The sequence below is a fragment of the Solenopsis invicta genome, chromosome 6 (assembly GCF_016802725.1).
Source record: "Solenopsis invicta isolate M01_SB chromosome 6, UNIL_Sinv_3.0, whole genome shotgun sequence".
NCBI classification, from domain to species: domain Eukaryota; kingdom Metazoa; phylum Arthropoda; class Insecta; order Hymenoptera; family Formicidae; genus Solenopsis; species Solenopsis invicta.
In genome coordinates, this window is record NC_052669.1 from 2491384 (window position 1) to 2513162 (window position 21779).

The window sequence follows — 21779 nt, forward strand, 5'->3', positions numbered from 1 at the left end:
ATAATAGTAATGTGTTATCTTTACTTACATGTGCCCTTTTAGTATTGTTTCGATCATATTCGTCGCTATAGACCAGATGAAAACGGAACCGTCCGCGGAACCAACCGCAATGTACTGTCCATCAGGACTGAAAGCAGCTCTTGTCCAATCGAATCCCACTTTGAAACCGTCAGCGCTGTAAAATAAAATTAAAATGCGACGATTTATTACTTTTAATATTCTATATATGCATATATATGACAAAAATACACGACCTACCTGAACGATCCGACAATCTTCTTCATTCGTAAATCAATCAGTTTCACCGTGTCATCCCTGACGCAACTCAAAAGGTAATTTGCGTCTGAAAACGAATAGAATTCCTTTATAATTCGCAATCGTGTACAAGATTGAATAATATTTAAACTGTTCGTGTGAATGTTTGCGGTGTTGGAACGTCAAACGAGCAAATATCTCGTTATATATTTCAAATAAACCATCAGTAAAAGCGCATCTATAAAATGTACGAGTGACGCAATAATTCTAAGCGTTAAAAGATCTAATTATGGCGCAATAAACTTGTATGGGTTGCCTTTTGCCGCGCTTTGAAGTGATTCGTTTGTAATTTCCTTCCATATCATATCAATTTAATAAAAAATGACGCAGGATAATTTGAAATTGACTCTGTTTTAAATGCATGTATAACAAACAAAAAAAATATTAGAGAGACCTGCTTAACTGCAAAAATTAAAAATCATACCAATACTGCGCCACTTGAATTCATTTCGCATTTTCGCAATATCGGAATTAATGAAATGCAATAGAACAATATATCTGAATGAAGTATCATACTCTTATATGAACGGGGCGCACTTGCAGCTGATACAAGTGCTTTGAGAATACTGTGGAATCGCGCGAGCCAATTCATTCACGTCATTAGAATGTTGCTATAAAAAGCGAAAACGAAATAGCATTATTTGCGCAGCGCGAATAAAATCTATAAATGAAATGCATCGTGTAGTTGCCGTGAAATACCAATTAATATCCTTCCTCGTCGTATTAATTATCCCACGAACATATACGCGTTATGTATGTTACGTAAAATTTATAACATTTTCGCTGTGCCATTTAACGTTATAATTAAAATAACTAGTTCATTATTTTTCATCTCTCCAAATGCATAAGATATTCAAATTTAATCTGGTTTGTGCCCAATTATTATACACAGAAGTACAGTTTTGTTTCAACTTGTTTCATAGTTACGATCTAAGATCAAGAAGCTTTCTGTACTAAATTTATTAGTTGTATAATATACTATTTTCAACATTAATGTAAAGTCTTTATTTTTATAATCGTGCCAGTACATTTTTCTTTTTATTTTAATCAGGATATGAATAAAGTCTCGTAATATTGGAAACTACTAATTTTCCGTTAAAACTGTATGATTCATATTATACGTATTCATATTCCTTATAAAATAAATAATATAAGTAAAATACAATAGATGTTTATATTCACGTTGTTATGGTAATATCAGCAATATTTTTATCAAATCGTATATTTTATAAAAGTAATTAACATCATCATAATAACCGTATAATAATAATTGATCAAATATTATTTCATTTGACATACCTTAATCGATAGTGTAAAATGCACGAATAAACTGTACATAGCTACATATTGTAGAGAATCAAAATCCTACTCTGATATTATGCTAGACGTATAATTACTATCATAACGATATCAAACGTAATCATTGGATTACAATCCGTATTAAATATATTTACTGAATAATATATTGTATTAAACTGAATTTCAACACAATACAGGTACATATTACAACGTAGAACAAAAAATCCTCATAATTATTGGCTCTTTAGCTCGTGTTGAACATTTTAAAAAGCCTATAATTGACTAAAACGTTAATTAAAATAAATTACCTCGGGATAAATCTAAAGATGTAACTTTTCCTTCTAAGAGAATGTCATTTGAACTGGATTCGGCTCTAGTGTCCCAAAACCTGATCCTTTGATCAAAATGACCACTAATTATCGTAGATCCCGCTCCATCGGAAGTTACAAGATCATTGCAACTAGAACCAGCAAATTTCGTTTCTATACCTGCAACATAAAGTTTCTTACTCTTAAAAGATGCATTCACGCAATTAGAACACAATTTCCTCGTTTAATTATTTTGTTATTTAAATAGAGAATTAAAGATTCGGAGAAATGATTCTTAGAAGAAATACAATAACCTTTGTTTCGTTTAAATAAAAATAGTCAATAATTTCGTATACGAATGGATGGTACAAGCATGCAAAAAGAATTAATTATATGGATCTCTACTTTTTTTTAAATAACTTATAATATAATATAGGAAAGAAAGAATAATAAATGCTCTAATAAATTCTTTATCGTTAATCTACGTTTAATCTTTACATATAATAGCGAAAAGAGAGATTACTATAAAGTGCAACAATTCATTCTACGCCTATCATTAATTACAGTCAATTTGCGATTAAAAAAGTTATCCATGTATTTTTATATTAAAGGAAATCCTTCAATACGTAGGTCTTCGGACGTAAAATTCGTCCTTTGCGAATAAATTATGCGCATTTGATTCTACTGCGTCCTGCATTTAATTTGAGCATTCCAGAATAACAGAATTTGCATTGTCGCGAATTGCGCATATACGTGTCGACTTTTAAACGGAGCGAGTTTAACAGTGATTGTATCGAATGTGAATCACGGCTGGTTTCCCCTTTCAAACTGTAGCTCTGCCTAGCAGCAGCTTTCATCGATCTCCACGCTGAAATAAGCAGGATTTCAAACTTAATTTACGTCGGGAAATGACATTCGCGTCGCCACGTTTCCGCGAAGCTCTTGGAAATCGCTAGCGCGTCGCGGAAATGCCCGGCATCAAGACTGAAAACAGGATAAATTACGAGTTTTCCGCTTACAGCCCTCCCCTTCTCGCCATCCTATTCTACCTTTCCTTAACCTCGGCCTTTGTACGATTACAAAACCACGTATGCCAGTTTCCATCCTACTTTATCATGGCCCTGCGTTAAATCAAACGTGATTTATCTTCCGATCGATTAGTCTGTCGAAGTTCCTGCAGCGGGACCTCGGTTAGCAAATGATGTCCACCGTTTCTATCCGAAAATGGTATTACGAACTCCAATTACTTCGCGACAGTGTACCATGCCGGAGGAGACAAGCTCCTTCCTTCGCAAGCAAGCTTTGTATGTTTCAAACGCGCATATTCAATTACAATCACGCCTTGGAAATTGTTTCTCAATCGTATTACAGAACTTTTGAGCCAGTAAAAGCTATAATTACGTTTAATTTTTCTTCTTCCACTGAAATATCAAACTTGATTTAACAGTAATAAGTAATTACACAGAAAACTGCGATAATTTGTTTTTTATACATTCATATTTAAATAATTATTTTGAATAATTTTATTATTTAAATAATTATTTTTTATAAATCTACTTTTCTCAAAAATTAAGATGTGTAATTAATTGGCATCGCAATAATAAGTAAATTTTTTTTATAGTAAAATTTATTTCAAAACAGTAAAATCGAATATTTGATGATGAACGAATGTATCCAAACTTCCAAAGCAAATTTACAAAACAAAAAACAAGAAAGCTCACATTTTTTTATTTTTTATTTTTTTATTAAGCACTTTCGATATATTGTGTTCATTGTATTCAGACGGAAATATGTAATCTTCTTTCTCTCGTGCCATACACGTTATCGTGCGTGGGCTATCTTGTGGGCTATTATCACTTTATTTACTGCAACTCTGAAAAGAGCGGTGAAGGAGAGGTCGAACCACTGCCTCAAATTCCCCAACCAGAAGATCCTTCTTCTACCCCACGTCTGCCGCAGATCTTGCCCTGATGAAGTGGAGAAGACCGTACTTTTCTAAGTGTCACAACACATGTTCGAAGTATTCCAGCTTCCTAGTCTTGATTGTGTTGATAATCTCTTTCTCTTTCTTCAGTCTTGCCATGTCATTGTAATCGGAAAAATCTATATACTCTTTCCCAATATATATAACATTAATTTATTTAAGAAGGGCAATTATTTATTAAAAAAAAAAAGAGTTCTCTTTTCAGTACACAATATGACACTGTAGCGTCTCTTTCATAAAAGGATGAAAAAAATATAAAAAGAAAGGAATATTTTACGCGAGATGCTACCACGTCTCTTAATATAACAATGATATTTGCGCGTGGCGTACCCTTAATCCTCATAGTTCGATATACAAGTATCGCAGAAAGAGGACTTTGTAAGCTTCAAACGCGATGAGTAGTGCACCTCTCTAAAGGCAATAAAATTTCTTTTAAAGTGCACCCGTGCATAAAGATAAGTTTGTCGACAATTCCTATCTCACCCCAACGCCGCACGATTCATAGACTGTCTTATCTCGCAACAAGTAACCGTACCACAATGCATTCGCAACGCGCCGCCTATCACGATTCAGTAAAATACGCGAGACGCGTACGGCTAATAAACGTCGACGTAAAAATCATTAGCAGGCAAAACATATCTCCGTGAGTGCGCTACCGCGCGGCAAAGCGCACAAAGGGACCTCTGCTGTACCGTACTCGGAATAATGCGTGAATGTTTCCATTTGATGACTAGATTTGAGTCGTAATGATGATGACGGTAAGACAAGAGTGTTAGCCTGACTTAATCATCGCTCTATACACGTTCCTGTGATCACAAAGACGACGTTAATATTTCTGATATCTAGTTAGGCAATCTTCCCTTTTCCTCAGGTACAAATTTTCCAGCAAAAAGCACATTTCTCAGAAGATATCAACAAGAATAATCTCTTCTGCACAATATTTACGTTTCCTTTAATATTTTAATAGCGCTCACTTTTACGACAATAGTTTTGCTTTATGTAAGTAGGAAAAAGAAAAGATCCAGCTGGTTGTACTTTTGATTAAAAATGATTGATTTTCAGGATATTTCATGCTATTGAAACAAATACCTTCTTTCACTCAATTTCTGATAATTATGGTCAAAAGAAATCGATAATTTCAGGATGTCAATTTTTGCATGTCGCACAAAGATTATCCTTTATCTATAATATAGTTCTTTATGTACTGGTCCTTAAGCCCAATGTATTATTCAGATAGGTATATTATATATATATATGCTATTAACGTGCATCTATCCCTCAAACGAGGCATAAAGGATTACCGGCTTTCCCTGTAAGCCTTCTTCAGACCGTCAGCCATGATAAGAGCTTTCGGGATGTTAATTTGCTCTCTCTCTCATGCTTCTCGTATTAATATGTATTCCACATTAATGCACACTTGCTTTAGACATACGTTAGTCAAATATAATTGCCTTAGCTCTGTATCGAGCCATCTTTCGTTTTACCCTAGAGTGCTACTGTGGGTGAAAAAAAAAATTCTTTATTCAGATATTATTTCAAGTTTAGTACAATTTCTGCCATTAAACTTTTCAAAATAATATTTAATAAGATTTTTTTATAATAAAACAGTGTTCGTTCAGTTACTCTAATACCTTGCAATCTAGTTTACTATTAAAGTAGAAAAAATATAAAAATGTTCTTAAAAATCTAAAAAGAAATTATGTGAATGAATTTTACTTAAGAGCATTAAGGTCAGAAAAATATGAGCACTTTATGGTTTGATATCTTATTTTTAATTATTTCATTCTTATTTTTAATTTTAATTTTTAATTAAGGTCATCTTTAATGAAAATTTAGTGAAAAATCATCTTTTCCAATAACTTTTAAAAGTTAAATTTTATTAATCATGTCCAACTCATTCAATCAAAATGTGTGACGAGTAATTTTTATATATTAAATAATTGGCATGGTATAATAACTTTCTGAATCGTTCTGTTAATTCTTATACTCTTACTACACGTTTTTACATTTTTCAAAATTAAAAATAAATATTGATAAAATTCCAAAATAATTGCCCGTGCATTCGTCAAGTAAGAAAAGAAAAAGATTGATTGTCTAAGATGACGAGATATTCGCGCGTTGAGTGACACGTAATGTGCACGGCAAAAGTACAATGGTGACGATTAATTTCTCGGAACGTTAGAGATTTGGCACGTCTTTTCAGTGAGTGGTGTACGCATGACACGGGGTGTTATTCCGTCGCGTCGGCGGGGTATGGAATTCGTCTGTCTGCGGCACGATTGTGTCCAGAAGAGTCGCTCGGGGCGTCCACGAAATTGCGCGGCGACGTGGCGTGGTAGATAATAGCGCGATAGAAAACAGCTGATCCACTTTAAGCGTCCTTTTTGTCTTAAAGCGTCCGCGGTAAACAATAATTCACGCTTAAACGCCCTTTCAGCGGCGCTTTCCCATTGTGCGCGCCTCGCGTTCAAAGATTTATTTGTGCGAAACTTTTGTACAAGCACCGCCGGTCTTCCTTGATAGCGCGGTTTTCGCTATTTTGCTGTAGGACCACGGCACAACAACAAAAGGCCGCCGCAAGGCTAAAACGGATGTCCTCGGAGTACCTGTGTGTATCCACGCAGGTATCCGCGTGCGCCGACATGCGCACAATTAACTTGGACTGGACTACTGAATGACCCGACGAGACGACAGCTATAAATTACGTGACGAAGTTAAGCCACAGGTTAATTACGTTACACGCGCACCCTGTTGTTATCTGCATTGCATAAAAAAAAAAGGTACGACAGATTCTTTGCCTCGAGTGCGTTCGCCGGCGAAAAAGTTTTGTATTTATGTAACAAGTTTGATGGCCGACCGCAAACTCAGCCGGGACGGACGATTTGTGATGGCGCTCGACTTCTTACATTAATTATCGCCTGCTGGAGCTCCCGGTACTGTATCACTTTAGGTGACTTGATTTAAGGAGATACACTTTTCGAAATTACACTCTTCAACTTTCATAAGGGCTTGCATATCGCGAAGTAATGCAGTTCTCTCGCTGCGCCTGTCGTGTACGAAACTTCGCACTTTACGCTTTCAGTATTAACGTAATATAAAAGACATGCAATTCTCATACGCGTTTGTCAGAATCGGATCAAGCAATAAATTTTTTTTACGTGCAAAATACCGTTGTAATACTTCTCTAATCAATAATATTATTCGCCATTTATTTATTTTTTTTACGTAGAGTAAAATATATAGCAAAAAACATTTTGCATTTATGTTAAAACTGGTTCTTATAAAATTTTTGTATTGAATTTTTAACATGTCCAAATGTTAATTTAACATAATGTTATTTGAATATTTTGTGTTAAATTGATGTTCAACATTTCTTAGCGTTAAAATAAAATAATTTATGGGTAAACAAATAACTTAAAAATAATGTAAAGCTAACATAAATTATTTTTTATAAACTCTACTTATAAAAATATTGAAATAAACTAAACCCAATGTACAATGAAAAACACAAGCAATAACAACAACAGGGAATAAAGAACAGTTAAATACGTTAAATAAGGAAAACATTAAACAAAAGCGTTCTTTGTTTAACATATTGAATTGTTACTTATTCCCTGTTATCTATTTTCTATTCAGTGTTCTGGGACTTTATCCTCTGTTGCAAGCCACACACATAACAAACAAATGGCAATGATCATAATAATAAATAAGCTTTATTCAGTACGTACATTATTTATTAAAAAAAAGTACTTTTTTTAAAAAATCTATATATATATTTATTTTTTTCTATAGTTAGGAAGTTAAATAATATTATAGTATGTTGTAATAAATTATAAAATAATGTATGCTTAATATGCAAACTTGCAGAGAATTTTTATAAAAAAAGGCTCATTTACCCACTTTATCACAAGTTTTTGTTGCACTAAATAAACGTGTTGCTACAGATTTTAATTTCCCAGTTCTTCTTTATCTATTTTCTATATAACATATCTTTTAAGCACATTATGTTCTAGGCGCGTTTCATAAAGCGCGTTTTTAAGAGATAAATTTAAAAATAGTCCTTATTTAGTATTGGATTTTATTCGACTCAAATGCCTTAATTTTAATACGTAAATTAAGATAAATGAATAAAATCAACATATTATAAATATTAATTTGACTGAATAAGTTTCCACACTCTATTTCTAAATTATATCAAAGTATTATATTTTTTTGTGTTAATTTTTGACATAATATTTACAGTGTTTCTTTTTAACAACTTACGTCAAATTAACACAAATATTTTGGTGGACCATTTGAGACATGCGATATACATATGTTAAATTGAAATAAATTGTCCAACTGTATTAGCATTTTACTACTAATCGAAGTATACTAAACAAACATACAAATAAACAGACGCGCGGAAACAGGTTGTTTGTGATATAATTGATGTTTCATTCTATTGACAATAATATTCGACAGTTTATTCTCTCTGCAATAGCTGCACACTTATCTATCATTTAATTTGCGCGAATGCAGTTTTTGTTTGGAGTATTTCAATGGTATAAAATAAAAGCAAATCAACAGTTGTTGAAATTTGTATCATCAAATATGCGTTAGTTGTCTTTCCGCAAATGACAGAATTGCAGTGCATAAACTGCAAAATGGCCAATTTTTGATTCGTAAAAAACTCATAAAAAATACAAAAATGTATCGTTGGGTAAATAATAGTGTAAATAATAGTAAATAAAAGTGTAAAATAATAATAATAATAATTTCCATAATTTATGAAAATGCAGATACTATATTGATGATATCCGCATTATACGTGCGGATATCGTCAATCTCAATATCAAAGCTCAAAGCAAATTATATATTTATTATGTATCACGCAAATAACGGAGATAACACAGGTAATTTTATTTTCGTCCATTAATTACACCTCAACTAGAAGATAATGATATTCCCCCGATGAAATACGCGATTTATTGAAATTCAGCGAACGCTTGTACATGCTAATTAACGACACAAATTATTATTCCGTGTGCCAAGCGAGTGGCGGGTAAAGGCCGAGTTTAAGGCGATGCCCGGACTTTGCAAATTAATACTGCCTCTATGCCGTCGTATTAAGCACAGTTTCTCTCTGCAGCTTTGTATCCTTTGTCAAATACGATTCCTCGGCTGCTGGCCGCACACACCGCAGGATTCCGTAGCGCTGTTGACCGTAGTGTAAATCGATATCTCTCGAGCCGCCTTCTTCAGATAGAGCGCGCCGTTTCACGAGATTAGTCCGGCGCCAGGATCGAATGTAAATCCTGAATACATTTGCGGGAAATGAGATCCTCCGTGGCCGCTATCTGCGCGCGTCCGGCCGCCTGCGTGCGGCTTGCTCAATTTATTTTTCGTACCCACTTAAAGCCCTCTACATTTCGCTTACCGAGGGCGCAAGGCGCGATCTGTGCTCTACCTCGAGAATGGCCACTTTCATCCGGCCATAAATTATCACTTTCGCCCCTGTCTTCAGGGCGGTGGCGCGCTTATCGCATAGAGTCTCACACCGTCGCCGAAAGCAGTGAAAGATTCCTCTATTTTACGGGCGAACGGACTACGATTCGATACGTCGAAGTTGTTCGCGCGGAGAGCAAATGGTCGAACAAGCGCCGCTGCTTTCCTCTGACAATTAGTGTGATAAATCCCCGGATGGGAGAACATCGAGGAGTCTCGGCGTTTTATGCGAGTACCAGTCACGATGTCGGCGCATTCCTCTCGGAGAGAGCTTTCTGACGAGGAAACCCACGGAAGTGCCCTTCTCCGATTTCGATGAGCTTTTAATATGTTGTAGTTTGGATCAAAGTAACACACACACACACACACATATTTTTTTTAAGTACCGTAACGCACTTTTAGAGAATGAAGCATTCCTTTAAAAAAATTGATTTTTATCTTTAGAAGCGAATATCGTGGAAACTATAAGACAAAAAAAATGTTCTCAATGAAAGTTGAATGCTTAAAGAGTACTTTATAATAATGATAAAACTTTTTTAAAATTTTTCTCCAACATTTACCTATTTGAAAACAATTTTTTTATTACAAAGTATTCATCAAGCCATTCAACTTTCGTTAAATACATGTTTTTCCATGTCTTATAGTTTCAACAACATTTACTGCTAAAGAAAAAAAATCCGACTTTCTTCAAAGTTGTTTCGCCTCCTAAAACTGCATTAGAGCACATAGAAAAAAATGTGTGTCTCTTATTTTGATCCAGACTACAATATATTGAAAGCTTATCAAAATTGGAAGGGGACACCTCCGTGAGTTTTCTCCATGAAAAGGAAAAATTACATTTGGCCTTGCGTTGAAATTGTCGCATTATTATTTTGACTACACTGGTGATTTTCAATGACTCGGAAACCGCGTCACTAGATACAAGTATAACGTCAAACAGTTGCCAGTCGAAAGTCACGATAATGTTCGCGAGAAAAGACTCGACTATCGCATCCGGCATCCGGCATTCGTAATTATTCACACCCAACTGTCGGAGTTGTCGCGTGAAATTAGATCACGACGCGTGAACTTTCTAGGACAAAAGGGCTACTAATGGCAAGCGTACGCATTCGAACCGAAACCTAGTAGACGTGAATGCATGTGCTGAAGGGTATAATTCCATGTCATCTGTATTCAAAACAGATCCTACGGAGTTCAAGAAGAGAGAGAAGCTCTCCGGACAATAGGTGTAATGTGCAAGAAAAATTAAATATCGATACGTTAAAATATGGGAATTTTACTGCGCGGTTTTCACGTCAGTATTTCTTAACTTAAAATTTATGTTGCCCGCATTGTTATATGTGTTATTTTAAATTATATAAATGATAGCATAAAACGCTGGTTGAAGAGTCAAGTAAAATACAAGAACTAATGATTTCGATGTTTTTGAAGCGAGATTTCCCACTTCTTTTAAGAACAAATTAGTTTTAACGTTAGGCATGAGATAACGATGAATAACTTTCATTAGAAACTGATTAATGACGTAATGAGAAGAAATCTGAGTACAACAGAGTCATCCTTTATACCTTGTTCTGGATAAACCCGTGTCCCAGTTTAAGAGTTAATTAAAATGGTACTCTTTCCCCGCAAGTAATGGATTCGTGATTAATCTCGCTTTTCTTTTCTGACAGATCATTCATTAGATTACATAAATCTATCTTTATTATCGCAGCGAATCGCGCGCTGCTTTCACTTTGCGGCCATTCGAGTAAGGAATCATTAAAGTCACCGGGTTCGATCTTTCCTACATTTTATCTCTGATCGTATTTACTCAATCGCCGCAAGCTGCAATTTTTTTTTTCAAAATTCGTTCCATTAGCCGCGGGGATCGTCTATTAAAAACGTCAATACTCCGAGATAAAGAGTTTTTCTATGCCGGCGAAGATCATCCAGGGGGCGAAACAGGTGAAAGAGGAATCTGTTCCTCCGCAAAAAGATCTTATCGATTTAATTAACGCATCCGCGACGACGCAACGTCCGCGTCGGTTAGCCGGGAGGGTAGTTTTTATCCCATCTTCGCTATTACGGCGTCGCCGTTGATGCCGGCGCGCCTCGTACGAATCAGGCCAGGCATTATGGGCATCATATTTTCCGCGGCGGTCCATTGTGCAGCCGCGTACGACGTGCAACGGAATATGCATATGAATGACCATGCAGATTCGCCGTTTGTTTTATTATCTTGGAGCGCTCGTAAGTGTATCTGCATTATGCAACGACTAATAGGGGTAATGGGCAACGTGATTACCGCTAGCACCGTGCATTACTTTCGGCTCATACTTCCTGCGCAATTCTGTTACGAGAAGGAATGAATGTGCCGCGCGTTAACATTATGCAACCCGATATGTCAGCCGCGAGCAATCGCCGCCGCGCCGTTTAAAATTTTCTTTCGCCCGCCTTGTGTAAGTATTTATCGTCGCCGTACGCTGCCGCGGGAGTCCGGCAGGGTTTCGGGATTACCAGGCGAGACCTCGATTGTCAGTAAATATACGCAGATGAGATTCAGAATTGTTTTGCATAAACTAGTTTAATTAAAGTGCTTTAAACCGTTCCGTGGAAATTCGGAATCGTATCTTTACATTTGCGATTCCTTGCGATCCTCCCCTCGCTCCCTTCGGGAAGGGAAAATGCTTGATACTTGGAATGTCTTGTACAAGACGGCGATCGCTAATCTTGCGATTTTAATAACTTAACGGATTAACGTCTCGTAATCGTGGGGTATATCCTTATTAACGGACGTCTCGAGAGAAACGTCCGCTTTTTGTCCTCTTAATCGATAAAATAACGTTCACTTACATGCTTTGCTGCGCAGATCCCAGATTTTTAAAGTCCGATCATAACTTCCCGTAACTACTTTCGACGGCTCGCCAAGAAACTTCGCCGCCATCACCTTTGCGCAGTGGCCCGTGAGTGTATGCTGAAACAAAAATGTGAAGATTCATTTATGTGAATCGCCATCTCGAATACGGTGTAGGTAAAATACGGATACGCGTGCGATCAAATAGGTCGATAAACTCAAAAATCATTTTCCGAATGAATAATTTCGCAAATGTTCAACTTTACACAAAACATTGTTTTAACGTTCTTCACCCTTGTCATCCTAATCGCTCTCATAAATTAATTTCAACGTTTAAACAACATGTGATAATGACATACAATACCTTAATGCCCAATTTTACTTAAAATAGTTGGGTTCATCTGATTCTTCAGAAGAGTATACATTTATCTCGCGATATTTTATTCCTATTTTATTTGTTTTAATAAATATATTGAATTTTATTTAGACACACTTGCGACAAATAAACAGCAGGGTCGATATTATTCTTTCCGCGGTACTAATTCCAAGTAAAACATGAGTTGTAAAGGGCAATTAAAATATACTATTCGCATCACGAATTCGCCCTGTTATAAACTATTTTGTTTAAATACAATTTGAAAGCGCCGGAGTCATTGGCGCTTTGCAACCGGAGTCCTGAACTTTAAACAGGGACTTGTTAGATCGAGCACCGGCTTTCATAAGTTGATTTTCTCTCTTCTACTTTCGAGTTTAGCTCTGCTCCGAGCATCGACGTGTTCGAAATGAGAAATGAATGTAGCTGCAAGGGGCGGAAGCAGACCGACGGTATAAAGCGTGCGTTTCCAACGGAGTAGTACGTCATCCTTTAACGGTAACAAGAAAAGAGTTCGATTTCATTATTACCTTCATATTGAGTTGAACAAGAAAGCTCGAAAGCTGGTGCCGTAGTTCCCTTTACATTCTCGATATTCACTCGTGAGCACTCATGAAATAGCAATATAGATGTTCACTCATTGAACACTCATGAAAGAGGGTGCGAGATAGATTTATCAAAAATTACATCAGCAGTGGCTCAAGCACGGTCGTAACGATTGTTACAGTGTGAACGTAATGCAGGTATTATAACTGAAAATATTGCCAAATATCCCGGGGGATATTTGTTGCCGTTGACGTGACATGTCAACGACAATTGTCCCGTCTCTCTTTACTTCGAGCGTTTTTGCGCGAACGAGCATTAAACCCGTACGTTGACGTCCATGGTGGCCCATTTTACGGGCAATATTTTTTTTTTCAATCGCGAACTACGCCCAATATTCTAGGGTTCTCTTATCAAAGTTTTTGGAAACGATATTCGATGGTTCTCTATTTTTTGTTTTTTTTTTTACAGTGCAATTCCGAAAACGCAAGTCTTTCATTTCAAAATAGAATTTTTACATCCTTCTCTCTCAGTGATTTATGCAAAACACTGCTCCCCCCCCCCTCTCTCTCTCATTCTCCAGCGCATAAATCACCGTGGCAGAGATTAGCTATACATTATTATAATCATGAACAGGAAGTATCAGAATATTCGTAACAACCTAAAGTTAATTACGTTTAGGGGTTTCCTAACGATCGCTTGTCGATAAGGAATTTACCAGCGAAGTGCTACTATCGGCCGGCACTTTACGAGTGAATAAATTTTTCAGTGACAGCATGTATCCTGCGTTATATATTTATCGTATCCCGCATTAATGGCGCAAACTGCTAATGAAATTTCAAGGATGATATACGGAGTTCTCATGCCCTAAGTCCACGGCTTAATGGGTGAGGTGGGGTAATTCAAAAATGGGCGACGAGCGCTCGCGCTGATGTCAGAGTCCGAGTTTTACGAGTTAATAAATTACTTAGCGCGGAGCAATGCATTCTTTGTTTCAACATGTGACGCGACGTATTTGCGACGCGCGCGTCTACGACGGCAATAAAATTATCAAATGATATATGTGGCACTTACACGGTTACGTAAACACCGTTTGAATCTAAAGAGTAACGCCGATCCGGTATCGACGGGCCGCTTTACAAATCAATCAAGCCGCGCGACGGACCCGCCACCGGGTGTGATTTAATGACTGCCAGCACCTTCCGCGTGCACGCTTGCACATCGTCGTTAAATGAAATTCTAAAGTTATCTCATATACGCTCCGCTCGTTCCTTTTTCTTCCGTCGCGTCGTCGTTTAATGGTGAAGAATTCAAGCGTGACGTCGACAAGGGGAGGTGCGGGAAAGCAACTCAAGGGCTCTTCCGTGTAAGAGAGAAGAGACGTTAAAAAGAAGACTTCGCCAATTTTAAGGTGCGCGGCGCCGGGAGCTAGCACGCTCTTGAAAAATGTCCTAATGTAAATTAATGGCCCGGAAGTTTAGCTGGAAGGGCTATAACGTGAAAGAAACACAGGTAGAAGTGCGGCCCTCCCGCCCGGCCGACCTTATACGAGCTGCGAGAGAACTTTACCCTCTTCCGCAAAGAGATGTCGGAGAAAGAGGCCGAAGAAAGTGCACCATAATCTAGAGATGTCGAGAACTTTGCCGAAAGTGCGACGGCGAGTCTACGTTTCTCTCGAACGTTAAACGGCTGAATGGACTTTACTTTCAATCGCCTTGTCCTGTTAACGTTGATACAACAAGGATGTGAAAGAATGTGCTTTTGAAAATTTTCGTGAAACGCTCATTGATATTATGTGACGGAAAGTGAGTATGGCACATCGGCCTCTACTAACGATTAAAACACTTATGAACTTTAAAAACAAAAAAGTTATACTTAATAAAAATTTTCAATGTTGCAAAAGTTCTTCTCACAGAAAATTCTTTCTTAACTAGAAGAAACTTGTATTTAGAATTTAAGCAAACGCCCCTCCCTAAAGTTCAACGTTTTACAGTATATTTTGAAGTTCGTTTATTTTAATACACAAATTCCTTCCAAAATTTTTACGATGCAAACACGTACACACACGTACTAACCTCTTTACGAGTGAACTTGCGAAGAAGTAACTCAATTTATTGCACACTTCTCTATGCTAGTAACGTTTTACAACTGTGCTCTTTCTTACTTTCCTACACTAACAAGGAAGCGGTCTGAACTGTCTCTCATCGATTTCGATGAGCTTTAGATGTGTTGTAGAACATTAAAAAATATTAAATTCATATTTTCTTATTTGATCTCGAGGTTTAGGGATATTAAAACACTCCCTCGAAAATAATGGATTTAAAAAAAAATTGATTTTTTCCAAAAAGTGAATATACAGAGCATAAAACACTGTAAAACTTTTATATGAAACATTTTTTTCATATACCTCATAATTTCAAAGACATTCGTTAAAAATAAAAAAAAACTCCATTATTTAATGAATAAAAAAATATGAGTCTAATAGTTTCTACAACATATCCAAAGCTCATCAAAATCGGTAAGGGACAGTTCCGACCGTTCCCTTGTAGGTAACATTTTTTTCTGTGCTTTTTTAAACTCTAATACTATTATATCGCAATGTTTAAATTTTGCCTTAATGAAACAGGAATTAATATTGTTTCTTTTCGTTTTCTAATTCTTATAAGAAAAATAATTTCATATAAAAAAATTATTAAAAATAGAACGCAATTCAATAAGAGAACGTTTTTATATAATGATGAGAAAAGAAAGTAATAGTTTATATTAAAACTTTAACCATATGCCTTTAATTCTTGATATTTTTCAAAATTAAAATTACAGACAATGCGAAACGTAAACGTGTTTCAAGTTTTTTACAACTATACCGCAGTCTCTTACTGTAATAAACAAAACTGTTTTCTATAGCCATTCTAAAAGCCATAGGTAAAACAATGGAAGCTATTGGAACATTTAATAATTTCACGTAACAATTATGAATTCTGTTCAACGCAAACACGGAGGTAATTCGAGATTACGGGCAAAATGCGGATCGCGACCATAGCTGGCAAGTTTATTAATGTGAATATATCCGAAAAGCCGTCGTAATCCAGCAGTATCGCATACGGATTATTATATTTCTTTGATGACAAGTTCGAGAGATCGTAATGAATTTTACGAAGGCTAAACTTATCCAATTCACGATAATACGGGATATTGTCACATATAACGCCTGGCGCGCAATAAATATATATGTATATCCGTCGTACATAATAACGTTATCAAGCAACATAACATCCGAAGTACCCGCATCAAAGAAGGAGCGATAGAGTGCTTTAGCGTCAAACGTGGCCGGGGAAGCTCATCAACAATCCGCGGTTTACGGTGGCGTCTTCAAGAGTTCTTTGCCGCCGTGCATAAACTCGAAAGACGCCAAACGACGTCAATCCGCTCAGATGTTAGATGTTGAACACCCACAAAGCTTCTAGGAAAAACTGTAGTAAATAATTTCTAAAATTCATACACTGAATTTAAATTTAATTCCGTACACGAATATTTCCAAACGACGGAAGAGGAACGACTTTTCACGAAAATTGGAGATGGATGTTGAAAAATTAAAGAATGGAAGAACAATATATTTTCTTGACTCCAATTGAATTTTGATTCAGAGATGATCGACTTAAAAATCACCAAAGAACTTACAGTCAGGGAGAATTGCAATACGTATAACGTATTGTTCATATAAAAGTTTTCATTATCGTTTTTCAAAAGAAAATTATATAGGAGAACGAACTGGCACCTGGAAATACGCGAATTATATGCCGGGGAAAATCCCTTCATTCTACATCCGTGCAGAATCAACCTGGGAAGGTACATACTACAGGGTTTGAGGAATACGCAGCTGATATCGTCTTTTTACGATGCGCCGGCCAAGTCGCCAGTGAAGTATACGCGTATGGTGTGTGTACACCCGGTGTGCTCCTGCGCAATAAAAGCATAAACTTCTTCATAGTCCTAGTGCTCCATCGAGGGTAGAACAGTAATGCAGCCGGAGAAAAAGAGCAGCAGACAGACGGGAGGGAGTGAGATCCCTCAAGTTATACGGGCCTTCAATTAAAGTCGGTAAAAAGAGCAGCGCGGAAGCTTCCTGGAAAGCAACTAGCGACCGATGTTTTATGGCCGTTGTACTCGCACTGTTTTTGAAGCGTATGTGCGGACGATTCGCTACCGAAAAGATTTTCAAGGAAGGTCAAACAAAGATATATATATATATATATATATATATATATATATATATATGGCGTCGTACTTATTAGCTATCGCCATCGGTGGTGGTTTCGCCCACCCCACCCTCCCTCCCACACCCTTGAATATGATGTATTTGCTAATCTCACGCTTGATCTCTATTGCCGCTCGTTAATTTCAGTAACATAGTTATTACCGAGAGGCGCTGTGCCTGCTACTATAAAAACTTCCAAGAGTCTAAATGAAGACGAAGTATACATATTCTCGTATAATCATGATGAATATCTCTTCCAAGAAATTCATGTAAAAAGCATGCGTTGGCTGGAAAAATTATTGCGTAACGTCAGGTTCTGGAAATGCATTTAAGTAAAAGCACTCTCCCGACTACGTGAAAATGATTTACATTATATATATGCTAAAGCGCGAATTCCTTCATATATATTATAATAAATGTATATAAATTGCTTTCAAATAACCCTCGCGACAATATTTAATCAGTATAATAAACTTCCTAGATATCGGAAGTTACGTACTTCTCGCCCACATACCTCATGAATATCATTTTCAAAAAATAAGTACTATAGCATCATGTATTTCTCTCATAAATCAACACCAGCTGACTCGCCATCGCCCGCGGCACCTCATGATCCAGTCAGACGCTTTATCTCTTAGCATCTTCTAGCGTAGCTTTTCTGCGATAGAAACGATTGACTAGATGAACATACATATAGTCAAGAAGTTCTGGTCAGAAATAAAACTTTCAAGAACTATTTCAACTGCATTCTGTGCCCAGACTATACAAATTTAAAGAAAATATTTTTTAAGTAGACAATGTCATTTTGGTGAAGAAAAGTCTTCTCAGAAATTTCAATGTTTCTTTTTTTTATACCATCTTAATTATTTTCTTAATCACAATAATTTAGAATATTTTTGACTCGATACTTTTTCCTACATTTTTTTATAAAAGTTTGAAATCTGCAATTTTTAATTTAATAAAAAAAATTGACAAATATATATGTGTGTGTGTGTGTGTGTATATATATATATATATATAGACCACATTGAATTAAAAAAACAAACTGAAGAGAAAAAAAAGCTTTGAGCGCCTCCGTTCTCTGGGACGCGATCGTTCCAGCTCTCGCACTTGCAAAATTCATGCATGCGTTTCGATGCACTCCGCAGCAGCAGCAGCAGCGGTTCAAAAAGGGAAAGCGTCAATCGCGCGAATAAAGCCCCAAGGTGCAAGGTAATTCACTCGCAAAAGGGTTAATCATATTTAATGGTCTTGGTAAATATTAAGAACATTAATTACGAATTAATTGACATATTTTATTTGTAAACTGCAAACGTACAAACAATGTTTGTGATAATTAATAATCAGAATTACAATTATACGTTATTATCGCGTATTTTCTGCTATTCTCTTGCGTAATAGCAATTAAAACTCCACATTGTAAATGCTAACATATAATTTCGTGACAATTTTGTATATCTACGACAAATAATGTTGTGAAGTCACGAATAATAACACGCATTATTTAAATTATTGACTACCAACGAGGCCAACCATTTCTCGTATATTGGTTCTGAGCTATGTTAATTAATAGATCAATGAGTTATTACAATTTAGTGACAAATTAATTTCCTTATCATAATAAAAGTTCGAATAAAGTAATAATATTAACGCAGGTAAAATTCATAATTTTAATAAAAAAAAGAAGAATGATTTATCATTTTCCACATATAATGAATAGAAGAAGCACCGATTGTCATATATTGCATTCGATTGGTTAGTTTCAAAAAAAAGACAATTTCTTTGCATACGTACATTTTTTTGTACACACATTGCTCAATATTCATCCCTGAACACAGATAATTTTCTATTTGCATCTTTTATGGATATTGTTTGCTAATACCGCACTCTTTCACGGAGAGAGAGAGAGAGAGAGAGAGAGAGAGCTGCTGTCCAAGTTCAAGTTCCGTAGTAATCTTGCAAGAGAGAGATTTATGTAACAATATTATATGCCTATCTCCTATTTAAACTAAACGCAAACACGTATTGTACAAGCCGTATTGCGTGATTATTGTAATAGTCAAGGCGAGTGCACTTGGCGGCTACCATGTCCCCGAAGAGAGAGACACGTTCAACTCACATATGAAAACACACAATGTCGCGATGGAGTTAAGCAAATCAGACGTCGTCCTCTTCCCGGCAAACATTTACCGATACCTTCGCGGAAAGCGTCTCGCATCGCAGGACATGAGAAACTTATATGCCTTGCTCTAAGCAACTGTTTATACATAGTAGAATGCTTGCACGCGAGTCGAGCACGTCAGCTATACGGCGCGTTCTCATCGTTCCTCACTGCCACTTCGTTAGTACTGACTCGCGCTGGCACGTGTGTTTCCGCGAAGCGAAGTAAACCCTTGTCTTATCGTCACACCATAATTACGTCCATCCGTGACGACCATGATTCCGTTCTGATTTGCCGCGAACGACCTTGCGCAACCGTCGCCATCGCCGTCGCCGTCGTCCCGACATGGCGAAAAGACAAGTCGACCGTAAAAAGCGTGCCGTGCCTCCCCGATTAACGATATTCTAAACCGGCTACTGGCATTTAATGTACGGCGTAAACATCGTGTGACTGGCATATCGGGCATGTTCGCGTTGAACGCGCGCTAAGCTCCGATGCGACAAATTACACGGATGACGGAGTGAATGATCTCCATCGTGTGAATAGATGACTATTATACCCGTTACATGCAATCGACCGCGATATTAATTTATCGGAATAGTTTAGTTTAGAGAATTTATTTGCTTCATGATAAAATAAAGCGATATATTATATATAGCTAAATACGATTTAAGTGTCGATTTACGGCAATTTAAAAAATAGCAATTTTTTGTGATATAAAATACGTTATATTTCTTTATAAATGTCGTTTCTGTAGTATCATAATTAATTTCTTCGATAATGTGACAGTTCCAATAATGGGTCAAATTTGTAAAATTTATTAAATTTGTTAAATATTTTACAGATTTATTCATATTAATAAAATTACAGAAAATTTATCTTGCATATTTTTTTTTTTAAGTATCGCAAAATATCATTCTCAATCATTATTACTGACATTTAAAAAAAAGGAAATGTTGCTTTAATAACCTCTCTAATAACATCTCAAAATGTTTCTTTAACAACTTTTTGAAATTATAATATTTTTGTAGATTGTATTTGGCACACTAACACATACATCAAAAATATACAGCAACGTATATTTAACTATACCATTATAAATATTTTTACAAATTTATAATCGACTTATTGAATATATAATTTTTCTTCCAAATTGTAATCATCGCTTACATTGTCATTAACAACCTTCTAAAATGTTTAATCGTTAAATTTACACAGATTAATAAATATCGCTTTAAGCCTTTATTACGCAATTCTTAAATTCTTAATTGGGAATCATTAGGACATTAGCATATAATGCGTTGTTTTAAATTATGCATAACCCAATATTTTTATTTAATACCAAAAAAAATGAGGCTACGAAGAGCTTCACGAAAGTAAAAGTATAATATGTTACATAATCGCAGCAAACGATGAACTTTTAAGATAACTAGTATTTGCGTATATGAATTATCCGACGTGCATGCATTTGTGCATTTAGGTATCACGAGAAAATACGATGCAGTGCTCATCATGATTTAATGCGAACTGGGCACGCCAAGTTTTTGTACCACAACTTGGTGTTACTGCTTGCGCGAATTCTGCAGTTGCAGTTGAACTGGTGACACTCAGCCATATATTTGACTAGCTGCATAAATTTTGCATCTGTTCCTGGGCGACATTATTCATCTTATTTTTTTATTTTATTTTAATTTTTTTTTCGGGGGGAGAAGAAAAAGGACACGGTAGTCTTCGTTGTGTCACAGTTGCTTACAGTTGTGTCACAGGGTCGACGCGTATACAGGTGCTACAGAAGAAAGATATACATTTGTATTGACGTTCAAATAGAAATATTACTACAAAGTTTTATTGCCGTTATCCAACGTCAGATGCTGAAGCTGAAATTAGACCCTTTTAACGCTCATCTTAACGGCTGTGTAGCACAGCAATGGCGATTCTTTTCGCGATATAATTACAGACGGCGGCGGAGAACAATTTTTCGACGCAAAATATCAGCACGAAACGTCGAAGGGTCAAACCCGAACTCCAATTAACCCTGGCCGCGCCGCGTTGTGCTGGCGCTATTCGATTTCTATGGATACAAATGCCGTTAGTCGCCGTTAAACGCGGGTTCTGAATATGTATTTATATCCCTCGGCTACGAGGAAACGGAAGGTAATGTACTCGGGAGAGATCGTAACCGCGTAGACTGGAATTTTAGACTTCCGGATCGACTTTTATC

The 21779-nt window shown here is 36.4% G+C and overlaps 1 protein-coding gene across 3 annotated transcripts in view; it reads right to left on the reverse strand.

Annotated features, from left to right (window-relative positions):
- LOC105193878 (autophagy-related protein 16-1) overlaps positions 1 to 21779 on the reverse strand; it is a 443766-nt gene that overhangs the window by 27951 nt on the left and 394036 nt on the right. For all 3 annotated transcript variants that reach the window (XM_011158537.3, XM_011158538.3, XM_039450288.1), the window contains 4 exons: positions 12226 to 12346; positions 1923 to 2102; positions 259 to 343; positions 29 to 175 (listed from right to left, as the gene is read on the reverse strand). In XM_011158537.3, the coding sequence (XP_011156839.1) occupies positions 29 to 175; positions 259 to 343; positions 1923 to 2102; positions 12226 to 12346 (533 nt within the window). The remainder of the gene's footprint in view (positions 1 to 28; positions 176 to 258; positions 344 to 1922; positions 2103 to 12225; positions 12347 to 21779) is intronic.